The 20227-nt window shown below is 43.2% G+C and overlaps 1 protein-coding gene across 14 annotated transcripts in view; it reads right to left on the bottom strand.

Moving 5' to 3' along the window:
• Positions 1–20227, bottom strand: part of TDRD9 (tudor domain containing 9) — a 118693-nt gene that overhangs the window by 37007 nt on the left and 61459 nt on the right. For 13 of the 14 annotated variants that reach the window (XM_045060596.1, XM_045060597.1, XM_045060603.1 and 10 more), the window contains 5 exons: positions 20110–20173; positions 19749–19812; positions 19403–19447; positions 17496–17549; positions 550–666 (listed from right to left, as the gene is read on the bottom strand). In XM_045060596.1, the coding sequence (XP_044916531.1) occupies positions 550–666; positions 17496–17549; positions 19403–19447; positions 19749–19812; positions 20110–20173 (344 nt within the window). The remainder of the gene's footprint in view (positions 1–549; positions 667–17495; positions 17550–19402; positions 19448–19748; positions 19813–20109; positions 20174–20227) is intronic. The other variant, XM_045060601.1, reaches the window with a different exon arrangement.

Genomic DNA, 20227 nt, shown 5'->3' with positions numbered 1-20227 from the left:
CACCGTCTTCTGGCATCATTCTGTTTGCAGACGTCTTCCGTCAACCAATTCGACGCGCTTGATGCACACAGACGTCCTCCTCCTCCTGACCCCAAAGTGGAAACAGTAGCCACTTTTCTAGGCTGTGCTTCCTTCCACACAATCCCCGTAAGGTCCCATCCAACAAGCTAACTTGATCACGGCCTCCAAAGTTAGTATCTTCAGTATAAGGGAATAGCTATATATGTTGCATAACACGAAGAACATTTTTAGTTTCTTGAAAGCAAAAAACCAAGGACCCCTCCTGAAACAGGAACAATGGCTGGCGTGCTATAGAAACATGCCTCTGGAGATTAGCAATGGATCTGGATGACCAGCCTGATGATGTGGAAACCCTACGCTATGCAAGGTAAGAATGTTTCCTAACCCCCAAAGCAGGATGAACATCACGGACCTAAAATCTCTGCTGAGACATGATTTATATCAGGAAGACAGAGTGCGTGAGCTCTCAACCACAACACCTGGCAAGAAGAAAGAATCAGGACAGATATCCAGGAAACCCCAGCATACCTGCAGGATGAAGCGCTGCTTATAAACATATTCTTGGTCGATGACAGGCCGCCGCGAATCAACGTACATGTTGAACTGAGAGACCCGATTCTTCAATTCTCCGTACAGCTCAGCCACCTAAGAAAAACACATGGAGATACGAAGTCTCGAAGTGCTCCTGCCATTCAGAACAGTGAAAACACTGGAAAATAAGCACACTATTGGGAAAGCACTCATACATCTACGGGATCAAACACAGAATTCATTAAGAGTCACCTTATCAAAGGCTAGTAAGATATGGAAAGGATGCTCAACGATAACCACTAACAGAAATATCAGGACAGGGGTGCCGGGGGGCTCAGTTAGTTAAGCGTCCAACTCTTGAATCGGCCAGGTCATGATCCCAGGGTCATGGGATCGAGCTCCGCATTGGGCTCCTCACTGACAGCATGGGGCCTGCTTGGGATTCTCTCTCCCTGCGCCACCCCTCAAAATAAACAAATAAACATAAAAAAAGAAATACCAGGACATAAAACCATATATGTTTCATGATCCCAATCTATAAGTGTGCAAGCGCGCAAACACACACACACACACACACACACACACACACACACACACACACTGCAAACATGCACCCACAATGCCCTGTGGGCATAGGAAGAGCAGGTAACCAGAACCATCTCCTCTGCTTTAGTCCCTCACATGCCTCTGAACCCCCACCATGAACATGTATTGCTTTTGTAATTAAAAACAAGCTTAAGTGACCAATGGTTCAACAGTCGCTCTGAACAAAAAAAAATCACCCAGTTGCGATAAAAACCATCTCACACAGAACATCAAACTTCAATACACAGACACAAAGGAACACACAACAATAAATATCCGTAAATTGTTCATAAATTAATTTACCACAAAATTATCTTAATAAACTAAAAAAGTAAAAAAAACCACACAGATGTGAACATTAACTGGAGAAAACAACTAAGAAGACTTGGAAAGATAGAAAAACTTAAAAGCTGTGTTCTGTGAGGATGTGCAAAAAGCCTACGACACGTAGAAGGACCAAGCCCATCACCCCCATGGTAACCAATGCACTTCCATGTTCCTGAAACAGTTCTTTTTTCCTTTTTTTTCATGTTATTTATTTTGAGACAGAGACGGTGAGTGGGGGAGGGGCAGAGAAAGAGAGAGGAAGAGAGAATCCCAAGTAGGCTTCCAGCTGTCAGCACAGAGGCAGACGTGGGGCTCAAACTCATGAAACTGAGAGCAAGAGTTGGACGCTTAACCGACTGAGCCACCCAGGTGCCCCCTCCTGAAACCTTTCTTAAGGCTGTCATGACATATGACTTCTTTAGTTAAAAATCAGTTTAGCAGACGGCAGAGGAGCACGAAGTTCTCTGCTTCTCTCATCCCTGAAATGCAGCTAGATCAGCACCAAACCATCTTGCACACCTAGAAAACTGATCTGAGGATTAACACAACAATCTGCATAACTTCAGCCACAGAACTCGGCAGGTACGCGGCATGGATTGGTGAACTGGGGGAGAGAGAAGCTTCTGAGGGTAGAGAGCTGTTTTTGTGGAGAGAGGACAGAGATGGGGGGAGAGTACAGGAAAAGCACCCCCCTCAAAAGCAGCTGGAGAGAAAGAGAAGAGTGGAAACAGCCCCAAGAGACTGAACAAAAAAGGGAAAAAGGAAAAAGGAGAGGGTTTCACAACACCATTACACTCCATAAGCAGGGGAGTGCAGGGTCGGAAATTCTGCAGCTAGTGGTGCTCTGGTGGAAAGGATGAATCCCCTGGGAGCAGACAGCAAGGTCCAACGGTCCTCGGGCCACATGGGGAGAGGCAGTTCCCCTGCTGGGAGGACACTTGGTTGAGGCTGTGTGGCCTCCCCACCGGGAAAGGTCCCAGTGGGCCCCAGAGAACAGCCACGTTTGCTGGTGTTGGAACAGGGACGTTTATGGTGAAGACTGGCACCAGATGTGCGTTGCGGTTTGCCATAACCCCTGAATCGCTGCTGCTACGTGACTGCGCGAACTTTCTCTGGGCGGGCTAACACCCAGCCACAGTCTCCCAGCCTCTGCAGCAGCACGGTGGCCATCAGCATTCCCGGGAGCAAGCCAGCTCCCAGCCATTGCTCGGTGAGACACTCCCCCAGAGGGTCTGAGCAGGCCAAAGCAACAGGGCCCTTAGAACTCAGGGTTTTGGAAACATGGGCACATCTGAGATAAAACTCGGGAGAGAGATGCTGGCTGGCAGGCTGACAGCTTGGTCACCAACAGTGTCGAAGCCGGAGTAGACAGAAGCCAGAGACAAAGGAGGGGTACCTGATGATCAGTCAGTGAGAGCACAGAGTTCTGATGCTACAGACTGGGAAGCTGGGTGACTCCGTTTTCACCCATCCCGTACCTACACACACGCGCATGCACACCACACCAATCAACCCCAATAAGCTAAGCAACGCCACCTAGTGGAGAATGGAGCCACTACACCAACCCTGTCCAGCTGCGTCAACCAAGTCCTAGAGGAACATCACAAGTCTCTTGGCCGGCTCTGTGTACAGACTATGAAGTGCTTCATAGTTTGACTTCTAGGAGAAACTGGATGTAATTTCATTCGGATTTCATTCTGTTTGCTGGTCTATCTACTCATTTTCTCTTTTTCTTTTGTTATTCTTGGATACAGAAAGAGAAAAAATGTATTTTTATTTTCTGTTTTTGTAATTTTTACTTTTTTACTATATTTTTAAATTTTCGTATTTTTTTATTCTACTTTACTTTCTTCATTTCATTTTATTCTATCTTATGACATACATTTTTTTAATTTTTAAACTTTTTCTTACTTTTTTTTTTATTTTCTTTCCCTATTTTCTCTATTCTAGCAAGCTTCATTCAACAAGAAGACCCAAACATACCTAGGATCTAGCTTCTTTTATTTGGTTTTTTGTGCTATTTTTAATTTTTTACTTTTTACTTTTTTGTTTAATTTTTTTAATCTTTATTTATTTTTGAGAGAGAGACAGAGTGCGAGCGGGCGAGGAACAGAGAGAGGGAGACACAGAATCTGAAGCAGGCTCCAGGCTCTGAGCTGTCAGCATAGAGCCCGACGTGGGGCTCGAACCCACGAACCGCGAGATCATGACCTGAGCCAAAGTGGACACCTAACCGAATGAGCCACCCAGGCGCCCCTAATTTTTACTTTCTTCTTCTTCTTCCTCCAAAATGACGAAAAGAAGTTATTCACCCCAAAAGAAAGAACAGGAAGAAATGACAGCCAGGGGCTTAATCAACACAGATATAAACACGATGTCCGAACCAGAATTTAGAGTCACTATAATAAGAATACTAGGTGGAGTTGAAAAAACCATAAAATCCCTTTCTGCGGAGATAAAAGAAGTCAAATCTAGTCAGAATGAAATTAAAAATGAAATGAGATGCAATCTCAAATGGCTGCCACAGCGTCAAGGATGGATGAAGCAGAGCAGTGAATTAACAATACAGAAGACTCAATTATGGAGAATGATGAAGCAGAAAAAAGAGGGAAACTAAGGCAAAAGAGCATGATGTAAGAACTGGAGAACTCAGTAGCTCATTAAAAAGGAATAACAACCGAATCATAGTAGTCTCAGAAGATGAACAGAGAGAAAAAGGGGTAGAACAGAGAGAAAAAGGGGTAGAAGATTTATGTCAGCAAGTCATAGCCAAAAACTTTCCTAATCTGGGGAAAGACACAGACATCAAAATCCAGGAAGCACAGAGAACTCCCATTAGACTGACCATGAATAAGGCATATCATAGTCAAATTCACAAAATACTCAGGCAAAGAAAGAATCATGAAAGCAGCAAGGGAAAAAGAGTCCTTCACTTACAAGGGAAGACAGATCAGGTTCACAGCAGACCTATCCACAGAAACTCGGCAGGCCAGAAAGGAGTGGCAGAATATATTCAATGTACTGAACTGGAAAAACATGCAGCCAAGAATTCTTTATCCAGCAAGGCTGTCATTCAAAACGTTTCCCAGACAAAATTTAAAGGACTTCGTGACCACTAAACCAGCCCTGCAAGAAAATTTACAGGGGACTCTCTAAGGGGAGAAAAGACAAAGGAAAACAAAAAAGACCAAAAGCAACAAAGACTAGAAAGGACTAGAGAACATCACCAGAAACTCCCAACTCTACAGGCAACAAAATGGCAATAAATTCGTATCTTTCAGTACTCACTCTAAATGTCAGTGGACTAAATGCCCCAATCAAAAGACACATGGTAACAGAACAGATAAGAAAACAAGATCCATCTATATGCTGTTTACAAGAGCCCCATTTTAGACCTAAAGTCACATTCAGATTGAAACTAAAGGGATGGAGAACCATCTATCATGCTAATGGTTGCCCCAAAAAATGACAGAGTAGCCATACTTATATGACAATCTAGGTTGTAAAATAAAGACTGTAACAAGAGATGAACACAGGCATTATATCATAATTAAGGGGTCTATCCACCAAGAAGATCTAACAATTGTAAACATTTATGCCCCAACGTGGAAAGCCCTAAAAATATAAATCAATGAATCACACACATACAGAAACTCATTGACAATAATACCATAAGGGACTTCAACACCCCACCTACAGCAATGGACAGATCATCTAAGCATAAAATCAACAAAGAAACAATGGCTTTGAATGACACACTGGATGAGATGGACTTAACAGATATATTCAGAACATTTCATCCTAAAGCAGCAGAATACGCATTCTTCTTGAGTGCACATGGAACATTTTCCAGAACAGATCACCACTGGAACACAAATCAGCCCTCAACAAGTACAAAAAGGTCAAAATCATACCGTGTATATTTTCAGATCACAATGCTATAAAACTCAAAATCAACCACAAGGAAAAATTTGTAAAGACAACAAATGCTCAGAGATTAAAGAACATCCTACTAAAGAATGAATGGGTTAACCAAGAAGTTAAAGAGGAAATTAAAAAATACATGGAAGCCAATGAAAATGATAACACCGCAGGCCAAAACCTCAGGGACACAGCAAAGGCAGTCATAAGAGGGAAGTATATAGCAATCCAGACCTTCCTAAAGAAGGAAGAAATGTCTCAGATACACAACCTAACCTTAAACCTTAAAGAGCTGGAAAAAGAACAGCAAATAAAACCCAAAACCAGAAGAAGACACGAAATAATAAAGATCAGAAAAGAAATTACTGCTATCGAAACATACCAAAAAACAAAACAAAACAAAAAAACAGTAAACAGATCAATGAAACCAGGAGCTGGTTCTTTGAAAGAATTAACAAAATTTTATAAACCCCTAGCCAGTTTGATCAAAAAGAAAAAGGACCCAAATACATAAAATCAAGAATGAAAGAGCAGAGATCACAACCAGCACAGCAGAAATACAAACAATAACAAGAGAATATTATGAGCAATTATACGCCAACAAAATGGGCAATCTGGAAGAAATGGACAAATTCCTAGAAACATACACACTACCAAAACTGAAACATGAAGAAATAGAAAATTTGAACAGACCGATAACCAGTAAAGAAATCTAATTAGTAATCAAAAATCTCCCAAAAAACAAGAGTCCAGGGACAGATGGCTTTCCAGGGGAATTCTATCAAACGTTTAAAGAAGAGTTAACACCTATTCTCTTGAAGCTGTTCCAAAAAATAGAAATGGAAGGAAAACTTCCAAACCCTTTCTATGAAGCCAGCATTACCTTGATTCCAAAACCAGAGACCCCACTAAAAAGGAGAACTACAGACCAATTTCCCTGATGAACACAGATGCAAAAATCCTCAACAAGATACTAGTCAACCAGATTCAACAATACCTTAAAAGAATTATTAGCCATGACCACGTGGGATTTATACCTGGGATGCAGGGCTGGTTCAATACCCGCAAAACAACCAATGTGATACATCACATCAATAAAATAAAGGACAAGAACCACATGATCCTCTCAAGAGATGAAGAGAAAGCATTTCACAAAATACAGCATCCTTTCTTGATAAAAACCCTCAAGAAAGTGGGGATAGAAGGATCAAACCTCAAATCATAAAAGCCATATACAAAAGACCCACCGCGAATATCACCCTCAATGGGGAAAAACTGAAAGCTTTCCCCCTAAGGTCAGGAACATGGCAGGGATGTCCACTCTCACCACTGTCATTCAACATAGCATTGAAAGTCCTAGCCTTCCTTAGCCATCAGACAATACAAAGAAATAAAAGGCATCCCAATCAGCAAGGAGAAAATTAAACTTTCCCTCTTTGCAGACGACATGATACTCTATATGGGAAACCCAAAGATTTCACAAAAAAACTGCTAGAACTCATCCATGAATTCATCAAAGTCACAGGATATAAAATCAATGCACAGGGGCACCTGGGCGGCTCAGTCAGTCGAGAGTCCGACTTCGGCTCAGGTCATGATCTCGTGGTTCGTGAGTTCGAGCCCCGCGTCGGGCTCTGTGCTGGCAACTCAGAGCCTGGAGTGTGCTTTGGATTCTGTGTCCCCTCTCTCTCCGCCCACCCCTACTTGTGCTCTCTCTCTTTCAAAAATGAATAAACATAAAAAGAAATTTTTTAAATCAACGCACAGAAATCAGCTGCATTTCTATACACCAATAATGAGGCAGCAGAAAGAAATCAAGGAATGGATCCCATTTACAACTGCACCAAAACCCATAAAGTACCTAAGAATAAACCTAACCAAAGACGTGAAAAATCTGTACACTGAAAACTACAAAAAGCTTATGAAATAAACTGAAGAAGACACACAAAAAAGTGGAAAAATATTCCATGCTCATAGATTGGAAAAAACAATATTGTTAAAATGTCAACACCACCCAAAGCAATCTATGTATTCAATGCAATTTCTACCAAAATAACACCAGCATTCTTCACAGAGCTAGAGCAAACAATCCTAAAATTTGTATGGAACCAGACAAGACCCCAAACAGCCAAAGCAATCCTGAAAAAGAAAACCAAAGCTGGAGGCATCACAATTTTGGACTTCAAACTATACTACAAAGCTGTAATCATCAAGACAGTATGGTACTGGCACAAAAACAGACACACAGATCAATGGAATGGAATACAGAACCCACAAATGGACCCACAAACATATAGCCAACTAATCTTTGACAAAGCAGGAAAAGAATATCCAATAGAAAAAAGACCGTCTCTTCAACAAATGGTGTTGGGAAAACTGGACAGCAACATGCAGAAAAATGAAGCTGGACCACTTTCTAGCACCATACACAAAAATAAACTCAAAATGAATGAAAGACTAAACCTAAGATAGGAAGCCATTAAAGTCCTTGAAGAGAAAGCAGGCAAAAACCTCTTTGACCGAGGCTGCCGCAACTTCTTACTCAACACGTCTCTGGAGGCAAGGGAAACAAAAGCAAAAATGAACTACTGGGACCTCACCAAGATAAAAAGCTTTTGCATGGCAAAGGAAACAATCAGCAAAATTAAAAGGCAACCAACAGAATGGGAGAAGATATTTGCAAGTGACATATCAGATAAAGGGTTAGTATCCAAAATCTATAAAGAACTTATCAAATTCAACACCCAAAAAACGAATAATCCAGGGAAGAAATGGGCAAAAGACATGAATAGGCACTTTTCCAAAGAAGACATCCAGAAGGCTAACAGACACATGAAAACATGCTTGGAGCACCTGGGTGGCTCAGTTGGTTAAAGTGCCGGACTTCAGCTCAGGTCATGGTCTCGTGGTTCATGAGTTCGAGCCACACACTGGGCTCTGTGCTGACAGCTCAGAGCCTGGAGCCTGCTTCAATTCTGTGTATCCCTCTCTCTGCAACCACCCCCTGCTTATCCTTCCCTCCCCCCCCTCTCAAAAATAAACATTAAAAAAAATGCTCAATACCACTCATCATCACAGAAGTACAAATCAAAACCACAATGAGAGGGGCACTTGGGTGGCTCAGTCGGTTAAGCATCTGACTTCAGCTCAGGTCATGATCTTATGGTTTGTGAGTTTGAGCCCTGCATCGGGCTCTGTGCTGACAGCTCAGAGCCATGAGACTGCTTGGGATTCTGTGTCTCCTTCTCTCTCTGCCCCTTCCCCTGCTTGCACTCCATCTCTATCTTTCAAAAATAAATAAACATTAAAAAATAATAATAAAAATCAAAACCACAATGAGATACCACCTCACACCAATCAGAATGGCTAACACTAACAACTCAGACAACAGATGTTGGTGAGGACGCAGAGAAAGAGGATCTCTTCTGCATTATTGGTGGGAATGCAACCTGGTGCAGCCACTCTGGAAAACAGTATGGAGGTTCCTCAAAAAATTAAAAATAGAACACCCTACGACCCAGCAACTGCACTACTAGGTATTTACCCAAGCTCTACAGAAATACAGATTTGAAGGAGCACATGCACCCCAATGTTTATAGCAGCCCTATCAACAATAGCCAAAGTATGGAAAGAGTCCAAATGTCCATCAGCGGATGAATGGATAAAGAAGTGGCAAATATACACTATGGAGCATTACTTGGCAATCAAAAAGAATGAAATCTTGCCATTTGCAACTACGTGGATGGAACTGGAGGGTATGATGCTAAGCAAAATTAGAGAAAGACAAATATCATAGGACTTCACTCTTGTGTGGAATTTAAGATACAAAACAGATGAACCTAAGGGAAGGGAACTAAAAATAGTATAAAATCAGGGAGAGGGACAAGACATAAGAGACTTAAATACAGAGAACATCCAGAGGGTTGCTGGAGGGGTCATGGGTGGGGGGGATGGGCTAAATGGGCAAGGGGAATTAAGGAGGACACTTGTTGGGATGAGCACTGCGTGTTATACATAGGGGATGAATCAACGGAATCTACTCCTGAAAACATTATTGCACTATAAGCTAATTTAGATAGATGATCAGTTTAAAAGTATACAAGTCACTTTCTCTGACCACAATGCAATAAAATCTGAAATGAACAAAACAAGGGATCTAAAAATATCTCTATTAGGAAATTCAAATATTCTTTTTTTTTTTTTTTTTCAACGTTTATTTATTTCTGGGACAGAGAGAGACAGAGCATGAACGGGCGAGGGGCAGAGAGAGAGGGAGACACAGAATCAGAAACAGGCTCCAGGCTCTGAGCCATCAGCCCAGAGCCCGACGCGGGGCTTGAACTCACGGACCGCGAGATCGTGACCTGGCTGAAGTCGGACGCTTAACCGACTGCGCCACCCAGGTGCCCCTCAAATATTCTTCTTAAAAACACTTGCATCAAGGAGAAAACTGACACTAAAAGAGGTTACAGGAAGGAATAACAACAATCCCTCCTTACCATAAATCAACAGAATGTGGCCCAAGCTGTGTACGCAAGAAAATACACAGCTTTAAAGGCTTTTAATTAGAAAAACTTGGAAATGTTAATGGATTAAATACCCATCTCAGGAAGATTAAAATAGTAAACTAAGAGACAAAGAACTAAATTAACAGAAACAAGCAGGGCACCTGGATGGCTCAGTTGGTTGAGCATCCAGCTCTTGATTTCAGTTCAGGTCACGATCTCATGGTTTGTGGGATCGAGCCCTGCATCCGGCTCTGTGCCGACAGTGCAGGGCCTGCTTGGGATTCTCTCTCCCCTCAATCTCTGCCCCTCCCCTGCTTGCACTCTCTCTCTCAAAATAAATAAACATTAAAAAGAAAAAAAAAACAGAAAAAAGCAAACATCAGTCCATTAAAATCCTCTACCTCTCCTTCCCCAAAAATGCCTAACGCAGTAAAACTGACAAACCAAACCAAGAGTTAAGTTCCTTGAAAATAAAACAGGTTAAGCATGTTGCAAACTGCAGTGAAGAGTGAACACAGCAGGCCTGGGTTGCCCACACCCTGCACATTCCAAAGATAGACTAGGTTCCTGGGACACGGCCTTTAAAGCCCTCGGAACTTCCTGCCTCACAGGAGCGTCTTGTCCGCCCGAGGCCCTGGGCCTGACAAATCGTCTGTGGTAGCAACAGGATTTATGGCGGAACACCTGCCACGCAGTACCAGCGGGACCTCTGCGGGGCCGACCGCTAAGCAACCAGGGCCAGCTATGCGGGCGCCCCGTGCCTACATACCTCCCTCAGGTAAAACCCTGGACACCAAGGCCCAAGGGAGCCTCTGGGGTCGGCGGTGCTTCCCGCCTGCCGTCACACACGACTGCCAGGAGAGCTGCCCTGCCCGCCCCCCCAGCAAGCCCACGCGGAGAAACAGCTGAAGCCCTGTACCTGCCGTCTCTGGGCTTCTCCCCCTGTGCCTGTTACCTTTGCTCGTTTTAACGTGTATCCTTTAGCTATAAGAAACCAGAACCGGGAGAGAGGGAAGATGGCGGCGTAGGAGGACGCTGGGCTCACCGCACGTCCTGCTGATCACTTAGATTCCACCTACACCTGCCTAAATAACCCAGAAAACCGCCAGAGGATTAGCAGAACGGAGTCTCCGGAGCCAAGCACGGACGAGAGGCCCGCGGAAGAGGGGAGGAAGGGCGGCGAGGCGGTGCGCGCTCCACGGACTGGCGGGAGGGAGCCGGGGCGGAGGGGCGGCTCGCCGGCCAAGCAGAGCCCCCGAGTGTGGCTGGCAAAAGCGGAGGGGCCGGACGGACTGTGTTCCGACAGCAAGCGCGACTTAGACTTAGCGTCTGGGAGGTCCTAAGTGAACAGCTCTGCTCGGAAAGCGGGAAGGCTGGAGGACAAAGGGAGGGAGAGCTGCTGAGCCCCCGGACGACAGAGCTCAGTTTGGTGGGGAACAAAGGCGCTCGCCAGCGCCATCTCCCCCGCCCATCCCCCAGCCAAAATCCCAAAGGGAACCAGTTCCTGCCAGGGGACTTGCTCGCTCAGCGCAAACACCCAACTCTGCTTCTGCGGAGCCAAATCTCCGGCGGCGGATCTGACTCCCGCTGCCACAGGGCCCCTCCTGAAGTGGATCACCTAAGGAGAAGCGAGCTAAGCCTGCCCCTCCTGCCCCCATGCACCTTGCCTACCCACCCCAGCGAATACGCCAGATCCCCAGCATCACAAGCCTGGCAGTGTGCAAGTAGCCCAGACGGACCACGCCACCCCACAGTGAATCCCGCCCCTAGGAGAGGGGAAGAGAAGGCACACACCAGTCTGACTGTGGCCCCAGCGGTGGGCTGGGGGCAGACATCAGGTCGGACTGCGGCCCCGCCCACCAACGCCAGTTACACACCACAGCACAGGGGAAGTGCCCTGCAGGTCCTCACCACGCCAGGGACTATCCAAAATGACCAAGCGGAAGAATTCCCCTCAGAAGAATCTTCAGGAAATAACAACAGCTAATGAGCTGATCAAAAAGGATTTAAGTAATATAACAGAAAGTGAATTTAGAATAATAGTCATAAAATTAATCGCTGGGCTTGAAAACAGTATAGAGGACAGCAGAGAATCTCTTGCTACAGAGATCAAGGGACTAAGGAACAGTCACGAGGAGCTGAAAAACGCTTTAAATGAAATGCATAACAAAATGGAAACCACCACAGCTCGGCTTGAAGAGGCAGAGGAGAGAATAGGTGAACTAGAAGATAAAGTTATGGAAAAAGAGGAAGCTGAGAAAAAGAGAGATAAAAAAAATCCAGGAGTATGAGGGGAAAATTAGAGAACTAAGTGATACACTAAAAAGAAATAATATACGCATAATTGGTATCCCAGAGGAGGAAGAGAGAGGGAAAGGTGCTGAAGGGGTACTTGAAGAAATAATAGCTGAGAACTTCCCTGAACTGGGGAAGGAAAAAGGCATTGAAATCCAAGAGGCACAGAGAACTCCCTTCAGACGTAACTTGAATCGATCTTCTGCACGACATATCATAGTGAAACTGGCAAAATACAAGGATAAAGAGAAAATTCTGAAAGCAGCAAGGGGTAAACGTGCCCTCACATATAAAGGGAGACCTATAAGACTCGTGACTGATCTCTCTTTTGAAACATGGCAGGCCAGAAAGAATTGGCACGAGATTTTCAGTGTGCTAGACAGAAAAAATATGCAGCTGAGAATCCTTTATCCAGCAAGTCTGTCGTTTAGAATAGAGGCAGAGATAAAGGTCTTCCCAAACAAACAAAAACTGAAGGAATTCGTCACCACTAAACCAGCCCTACAAGAGATCCTAAGGGGTCCCTGTGAGACAAAGTACCAGAGACATCACTACAAGCATAAAACATACAGACATCACAATGACTCTAAACCCGTATCTTTCTATAATAACACTGAATGTAAATGGATTAAATGCGCCAACCAAAAGACATAGGGTATCAGAATGGATAAAAAAACAAGACCCATCTATTTGCTTTCTACAAGAGACTCATTTTAGACCTGAGGACACCTTTAGATTGAGAGTGAGGGGATGGAGAACTACTTATCATGCGACTGGAAGCCAAAAGAAAGCTGGAGTAGCCATACTTATATCAGACAAACTAGACTTTAAATGAAAGGCTGTAACAAGAGATGAAGAAGGGCATTATATAATAATTACAGGGTCTATCCATCAGGAAGAGCTAACAATTATAAATGTCTATGCGCCGAATACCGGAGCCCCCAAATATATAAAACAATTACTCATAAACATAAGCAACCTTATTGATAAGAATGTGGTAATTGCAGGGGACTTTAACACCCCACTTACAGAAATGGATAGATCATCTAGACACACGGTCAATAAAGTAACAAGGGCCCTGAATGAGACATTGGATCAGATGGACTTGACAGATATATTTAGAACTCTGCATCCCAAAGCAACAGAATATACTTTCTTCTCGAGTGCACATGGAACATTCTCCAAGATAGATCATATACTGGGTCACAAAACAGCCCTTCATAAGTTTACAAGAATTGAAATTATACCATGCATACTTTCAGACCACAATGCTATGAAGCTTGAAATCAACCACAGGAAAAAGTCTGGAAAACCTCCAAAAGCATGGAGGTTAAAGAACACCCTACTAACGAATGAGTGGGTCAACCAGGCAATTAGAGAAGAAATTAAAAAATATATGGAAACAAACGAAAATGAAAATACAACAATCCAAACTCTTTGGGACGCAGCGAAGGCAGTCCTGAGAGGAAAATACATTGCAATCCAGGCCTATCTCAAGAAACAAGAAAAATCCCAAATACAAAATCTAACAGCACACCTAAAGGAAATAGAAGCAGAACAGCAAAGGCAGCCTAAACCCAGCAGAAGAAGAAAAATAATAAAGATCAGAGCAGAGGGGCGCCTGGGTGGCGAAGTCGGTTAAGCGTCCGACTTCAGCCAGGTCACGATCTCGCGGTCCGGGAACTCGAGCCCCGCGTCGGGCTCTGGGCTGATGGCTCAGAGCCTGGAGCCTGTTTCCGATTCTGTGTCTCCCTCTCTCTCTGCCCGTTCCCCGTTCATGCTCTGTCTCTCTCTGTCCCAAAAATAAATAAACGTTGAAAAAAAAAATTAAAAAAAAAAAAAGATCAGAGCAGAAATAAACAATATAGAATCTAAAAAAACTGTAGAGCAGACCAACGAAACCAAGAGTTGGTTTTTTGAAAAAATAAACAAAATTGACACACCTCTAGCCAGGCTTCTCAAAAAGAAAAGGGAGATGACCCAAATAGATAAAATAATGAATGAAAATGGAATTATTACAACCAATCCCTCAGAGATACAAACAATTATCAGGGAATACTATGAAAAATTATATGCCAACAAATTGGACAACCTGTAAGAAATGGACAAATTTCTAAACACCCACACTCTTCCAAAACTCAATCAGGAGGAAATAGAAAGCTTGAACAGGCCCATAACCAGCGAAGAAATTGAATCAGTTATCAAAAATCTCCCAACAAATAAGAGTCCAGGACCAGATGGCTTCCCAGGGGAGTTCTACCAGACCTTTAAAGCAGAGATAATACCTATCCTTCTCAAGCTATTCCAAGAAATAGAAAGGGAAGGAAAACTTCCAGACTCATTCTATGAAGCCAGTATTACTTTGATTCCTAAACCAGACAGAGACCCAGTAAAAAAAGAGAACTACAGGCCAATATCCCTGATGAATATGGATGCAAAAATTCTCAATAAGATACTAGCAAATCGAATTCAACGGCATATAAAAAGAATTATTCACCATGATCAAGTGGTATTCATTCCTGGGATGCAGGGCTGGTTCAACATTCGCAAATCAATCAACATGATACATCACATTAACAAAAAAAAAGAGAAGAACCATATGATCCTGTCAATCGATGCAGAAAAGGCCTTTGACAAAATCCAGCACCCTTTCTTAATAAAAACCCTTGAGAAAGTCGGGATAGAAGGAACATACTTAAAGATCATAAAAGCCATTTATGAAAAGCCCACAGCTAACATCATCCTCAACGGGGAAAAACTGAGAGCTTTTTCCCTGAGATCAGGAACACGACAGCGATGCCCACTCTCACCGCTGTTGTTTAACACAGTGCTGGAAGTTCTAGCATCAGCAATCAGACAACAAAAGGAAATCAAAGGCATCAAAATTGGCAAAGATGAAGTCAAGCTTTCGCTTTTTGCAGATGACATGATATTATACATGGAAAATCCGATAGACTCCACCAAGAGTCTGCTAGAACCGATACATGAATTCAGCAAAGTTGCAGGATACAAAATCAATGTACAGAAATCAGTTGCATTCTTATACACTAACAATGAAGCAACAGAAAGACAAATAAAGAAACTGATCCCATTCACAATTGCACCAAGAAGCATAAAATAGCTAGGAATAAATCTAACTAAAGATGTAAAAGATCTGTATGCTGAAAACTATAGAAAGCTTATGAAGGAAACTGAAGAAGATGCAAAGAAATGGAGAAACATTCCATGCTCATGGATTGGAAGAATAAATATTGTCAAAATGTCAATACTACCCAAAGCTATCTACACATTCAATGCAATCCCAGTCAAAATTGCATCAGCATTCTTCTTGAAACTAGAACAAGCAATCCTAAAATTCATATGGAACCACAAAAGGCCCCGAATAGCCAAAGTAATTTTGAAGAAGAAGACCAAAGCAGGAGGCATCACAATCCCAGACTTTAGCCTCTACTACAAAGCTGTAATCATCAAGACAGCATGGTATTGGCACAAAAGCAGACACATAGACCAATGGAATAGAATAGAAACCCCAGAACTAGACCCACAAACGTATGGCCAACTCATCTTTGACAAAGCAGGAAAGAACATCCAATGGAAAAAAGACAGTCTCTTTAACAAATGGTGCTGGGAGAACTGGACAGCAACATGCAGAAGGTTGAATGAAACTAGACCACTTTCTCACACCATTCACAAAAATAAACTCAAATGGATAAAGGACCTGAATGTGAGACAGGAAACCATCAAAACCTTAGAGGAGAAAGCAGGAAAAGACCTCTCTGACCTCAGCCGTAGCAATCTCTTACTCGACACATCCCCAAAGGCAAGGGAATTAAAAGCAAAAGTGAATTACTGGGACCTTATGAAGATAAAAAGCTTCTGCACAGCAAAGGAAACAACCAACAAAACTAAAAGGCAACCAACGGAATGGGAAAAGATATTTGCAAATGACATATCGGACAAAGGGCTAGTATCCAAAATCTATAAAGAGCTCACCAAACTCCACACCCGAAAAACAAATAACCCAGTGAAGAAATGGGCAGAAAACATGAATAGACACTTCTCTAAAGAAGACATCCAGATGGCCAACAGGCACATGAAAAGATGTTCAACGTCACTCCTTATCAGGGAAATACAAATCAAAACCACACTCAGATATCACCTCACGCCAGTCAGAGTGGCCAAAATGAACAAACCAGGAGACTATAGATGCTGGAGAGGATGTGGAGAAACGGGAGCCCTCTTGCACTGTTGGTGGGAATGCAAACTGGTGCAGCCATTCTGGAAAATAGTGTGGATGTTCCTAAAAAATTAAAAATAGGTCTACCCTATGACCCAGCAATAGCACTGCTAGGAATTTACCCAAGGGATACAGGAGTACTGATGCATAGGGGCACTTGTACCCTAATGTTCATAGCAGCACTCTCAACAATAGCCAAATTATGGAAAGAGCCTAAATGTCCATCAACTGATGAATGGATAAAGAAATTGTGGTTTATATACACAATGGAATACTACGTGGCAATGAGAAAAAATGAAATATGGCCTTTTGTAGCAACGTGGATGGAACTGGAGAGGGTTATGCTAAGTGAAATAAGCCATACAGAGAAAGACAGATACCATATGGTTTCACTCATATGTGGATCCTGAGAAACTTAACAGAAACCCATGGGGGAGGGGAAGGAAAAAGAAAAAAAAAAAAAAAAGAGGTTAGAGTGGGAGAGAGCCAAAGCATAAGAGACTGTTAAAAACTGAGAACAAACTGAGGGTTGATGGGGGGTGGGAGGGAGGGGAGGGTGGGTGATGGGTATTGAGGAGGGCACCTTTTGGGATGAGCACTGGGTGTTGTATGGAAACCAATTTGACAATAAATTTCATATATTTAAAAAAAAAAAAACCAGAACCATGAGTGTAACGGCTTTTCTGAGATCTGTCTTTCTGGTGAATCGCTTAGCTCGAGGGTGGTCTTGGGGACCCCCCTGAACACACAAATCTAATCAAGAATCAGAGAGAGCACAAGTACACGATATTCAGAATGAGAAAATGAGGCTGTTATTTTAGAAATTATAAGAATACTATACTGAATATATGTAATTAAATACACGTAACATACACCATACATACAAATTATGTAGGTATTACAGTTATACACAGACGTAAACATTTATGAGTTATGTAAAAATCGTATCATAAATAAATAGCACGTATACAAATTCCGCTAAAGCTGGAGCTCTCGCTTACCACCCTGTGTACTGTGGGTACTTAATACACATGTGATAAATCTTTACACTCAAAGAATTTACAACTTACCTCTCTAATTCTCTTGATTTGAATGTAATTTAACCGTCCCCAGTCAAGTTCATCCTTTAAATAAAGGCATAACACTCAATATCAATTGACAAATTAGAGTTCGTTTGGCTACCGTAACACATAGATGTCATACAAAAACATAAATCAAAAAGAATACATACACCAACAAGACAAATAGCATAGCTGACTCTTTTTGTTTGTTTGTTTTCAATATGAAATTTATTGTCAAATTGGTTTCCATACAACACCCAGTGCTCATCCCAAAAGGTGCCCTCCTCAATACCCATCACCCACCCTCCCCTCCCTCCCACCCCCCATCAACCCTCAGTTTGTTCTCAGTTTCCAAGAGTCTCTTATGCTTTGGCTCTCTCCCACTCTAACCTCTTTTTTTTTTTTCTTTTTCCTTCCCCTCTTCCATGGGTTTCTGTTAAGTTTCTCAGGATCCACATATGAGTGAAAACATATGGTATCTGTCTTTCTCTGTATGACTTATTTCACTTAGCATAACCCTCTCCAGTTCCATCCACGTTGCTACAAAGGGCCATATTTCGTTCTTTCTTATTGCCATGTAGTACTCCATTGTGTATATAAACCACAATTTCTTTATCCATTCATCAGTTGATGGGCATTTAGGCTCTTTCCATAATCTGGCTATTGCTGAGAGTGCTGCTATAAACATTGGGGTACAAGTGCCCCTATGCATCAGTACTCCTGTATCCCTTGGGCATAGCTGACTCTTTAAAAGGCAGCTTTAACGGGTAACTTGTGCAGCTGTTGTAGGGACACCTGTAGGCAAGGCAAATTTAAACACACAAATCTATCCAGTCTTTTGAACCTAATCAGTTTAGAAGGAGAACAAAACCTGACCAAAAAAAAAAAAGAATTGAGTTCTTTAGAGCCTATTATCTAAACTAAAACTCAGGAAACAACAGCAAAAGGAAGGTTTCGGGGTTCTTAGTTGTGTTTTTGCTTTGTTTTGTTTTTACGTATCATTTATTGTCAAGTTGGCTAACATACAGTGTATACAGTGTGCTCTTGGCTTAGGGAGTAGATTCCCGTGGTACATTGCTTACATAGAACACCCAGTGCTCATCCCAACAAGTGCCCTCCTCAATGCCCATCTCCCATTTTCCCCATCATCCCACCCCCCCCCCCATCAACCCTCAGTGTGTTTTCTGTATTTAAGAGTCTCTTTATGGTTTGTCTCCCTGTTTTCAAACTATTTTTTCCCTTCCCTTCCCCATGGTCTTCTGTTAAGTTTCTCAAGTTCCACATATGAGTGAAGTCATCTGGTATGCTTTTCTCTAACTGACTTACATCACTTAGCATAATACCCTCTAGCTCCATCCATGTTGTTGCAAATGGCAGGATTCATAGGGGCACATGCACCCCCATGTTTATAGCAGCCCTATCAACAACAGCCAAAGTATGGAAAGGGCCCAAATGTCCATCCACTGATGAATGGACAGAGATGTGGTTTATATATACAATGGAATACTACTCAGCAACGAGGAAGAATGAAATCTTGCCATCTGCACGGTTCTTCGCTGGGAACGGTGCCTCCAGGCACATCCCTGTGGGCACGAAGCACTTGAAGCTGACGCGGCTCCAGACCCAACAGAAGGATCCCCAGGACTCGGGAAGTGGAAGGCCAGCTCCGCCGTGGGCCCCGGGAGCCACCTCCACAAGTGACCACTACCCCGAAGACAGGCTCCGAAGCCCTTCGCCAAAGGACCGCCTACTCCCTGTTCCAGCCTGCCGCCCCCTGAGGACAGGCCGCAGCGACCTCAGCTCAGGCCTGGTGCTCTCCTGTGTCACCTGCGGTGATCAGGCCAAGCGAGAGAAGCCCAGGGGAGTCTCCCTGGATCCTTACACCCAACTATGAACAGAAGAAACAACTGACCAACCTTTGGGTGCCGAAGCTCTCCTCTCTGTCTGCAAGCCTGCCAAGTCTAAAAACAAATGACCCAGTTTCAAAACACCTTATTAGCTAATTAAAAATTTTTAGAGTCTAATTCCAACACATTTTAACCAGAGAAAACTTACAAATTTTTTCCCAACAACTTCATAACACGTGCCCCCCCGCCCCGCCTCCCCCCCCCCCCCCCCCGGATCTACTTCTTCCAACGCAGTTAGTTCAACGTTGGATGCCAACAAGCCTCACAGTGCTTCCGGCAGAGAAAGGGCTGTGGTCTGAACGCACACTAAGGCCCTGCGGCGGCAGGCCCCCTCGCCCGATCGGAAAACACTTACTCTAAATGCCTCAACCAGTGCAATGCAGTCGCTCTTGCTGTTGCCGGAGAAATTCACTTTGTTCCTACAGGGAACAAACAGCATCATCCGATGCCCTTAAAAAGTGGCTTTTAAAAATAGGAATGCCAGGGGCATCTGGGTGGATCAGTCTGCTAAGCATCCAACTCTTGATTTCAGCTCAGGTCATAATCTCACCGTATGTGGGAATGAGCCCGTCAGGCTCTGCACGGACATTGCGGAGTCTGCTTGAGATTTTCTCTCTCCTCTCTCTCTCTCTCCCTCTCTCTCACTCTCTCTCAAAACAAATACTTAAGAAAACTATATATATATATGCACACACATACACACGAACACTAAATACCTGTATCCATCAAGATGCTGCCTAAAAGGCATTGCAAAAAAGTTCTTCAAGGAAAGCGCTGCAGCTAAAGAGAAAAACAAAGACGAGGTGAGGCTGGTAGAGCGGCAGTCCACAGCCC

Source organism: Felis catus, chromosome B3, assembly GCF_018350175.1.
Source record: "Felis catus isolate Fca126 chromosome B3, F.catus_Fca126_mat1.0, whole genome shotgun sequence".
NCBI lineage: Eukaryota > Metazoa > Chordata > Mammalia > Carnivora > Felidae > Felis > Felis catus.
Note: the sequence above shows the minus strand (reverse complement) of the source record. Positions and strands in the feature narration are given on the sequence as shown.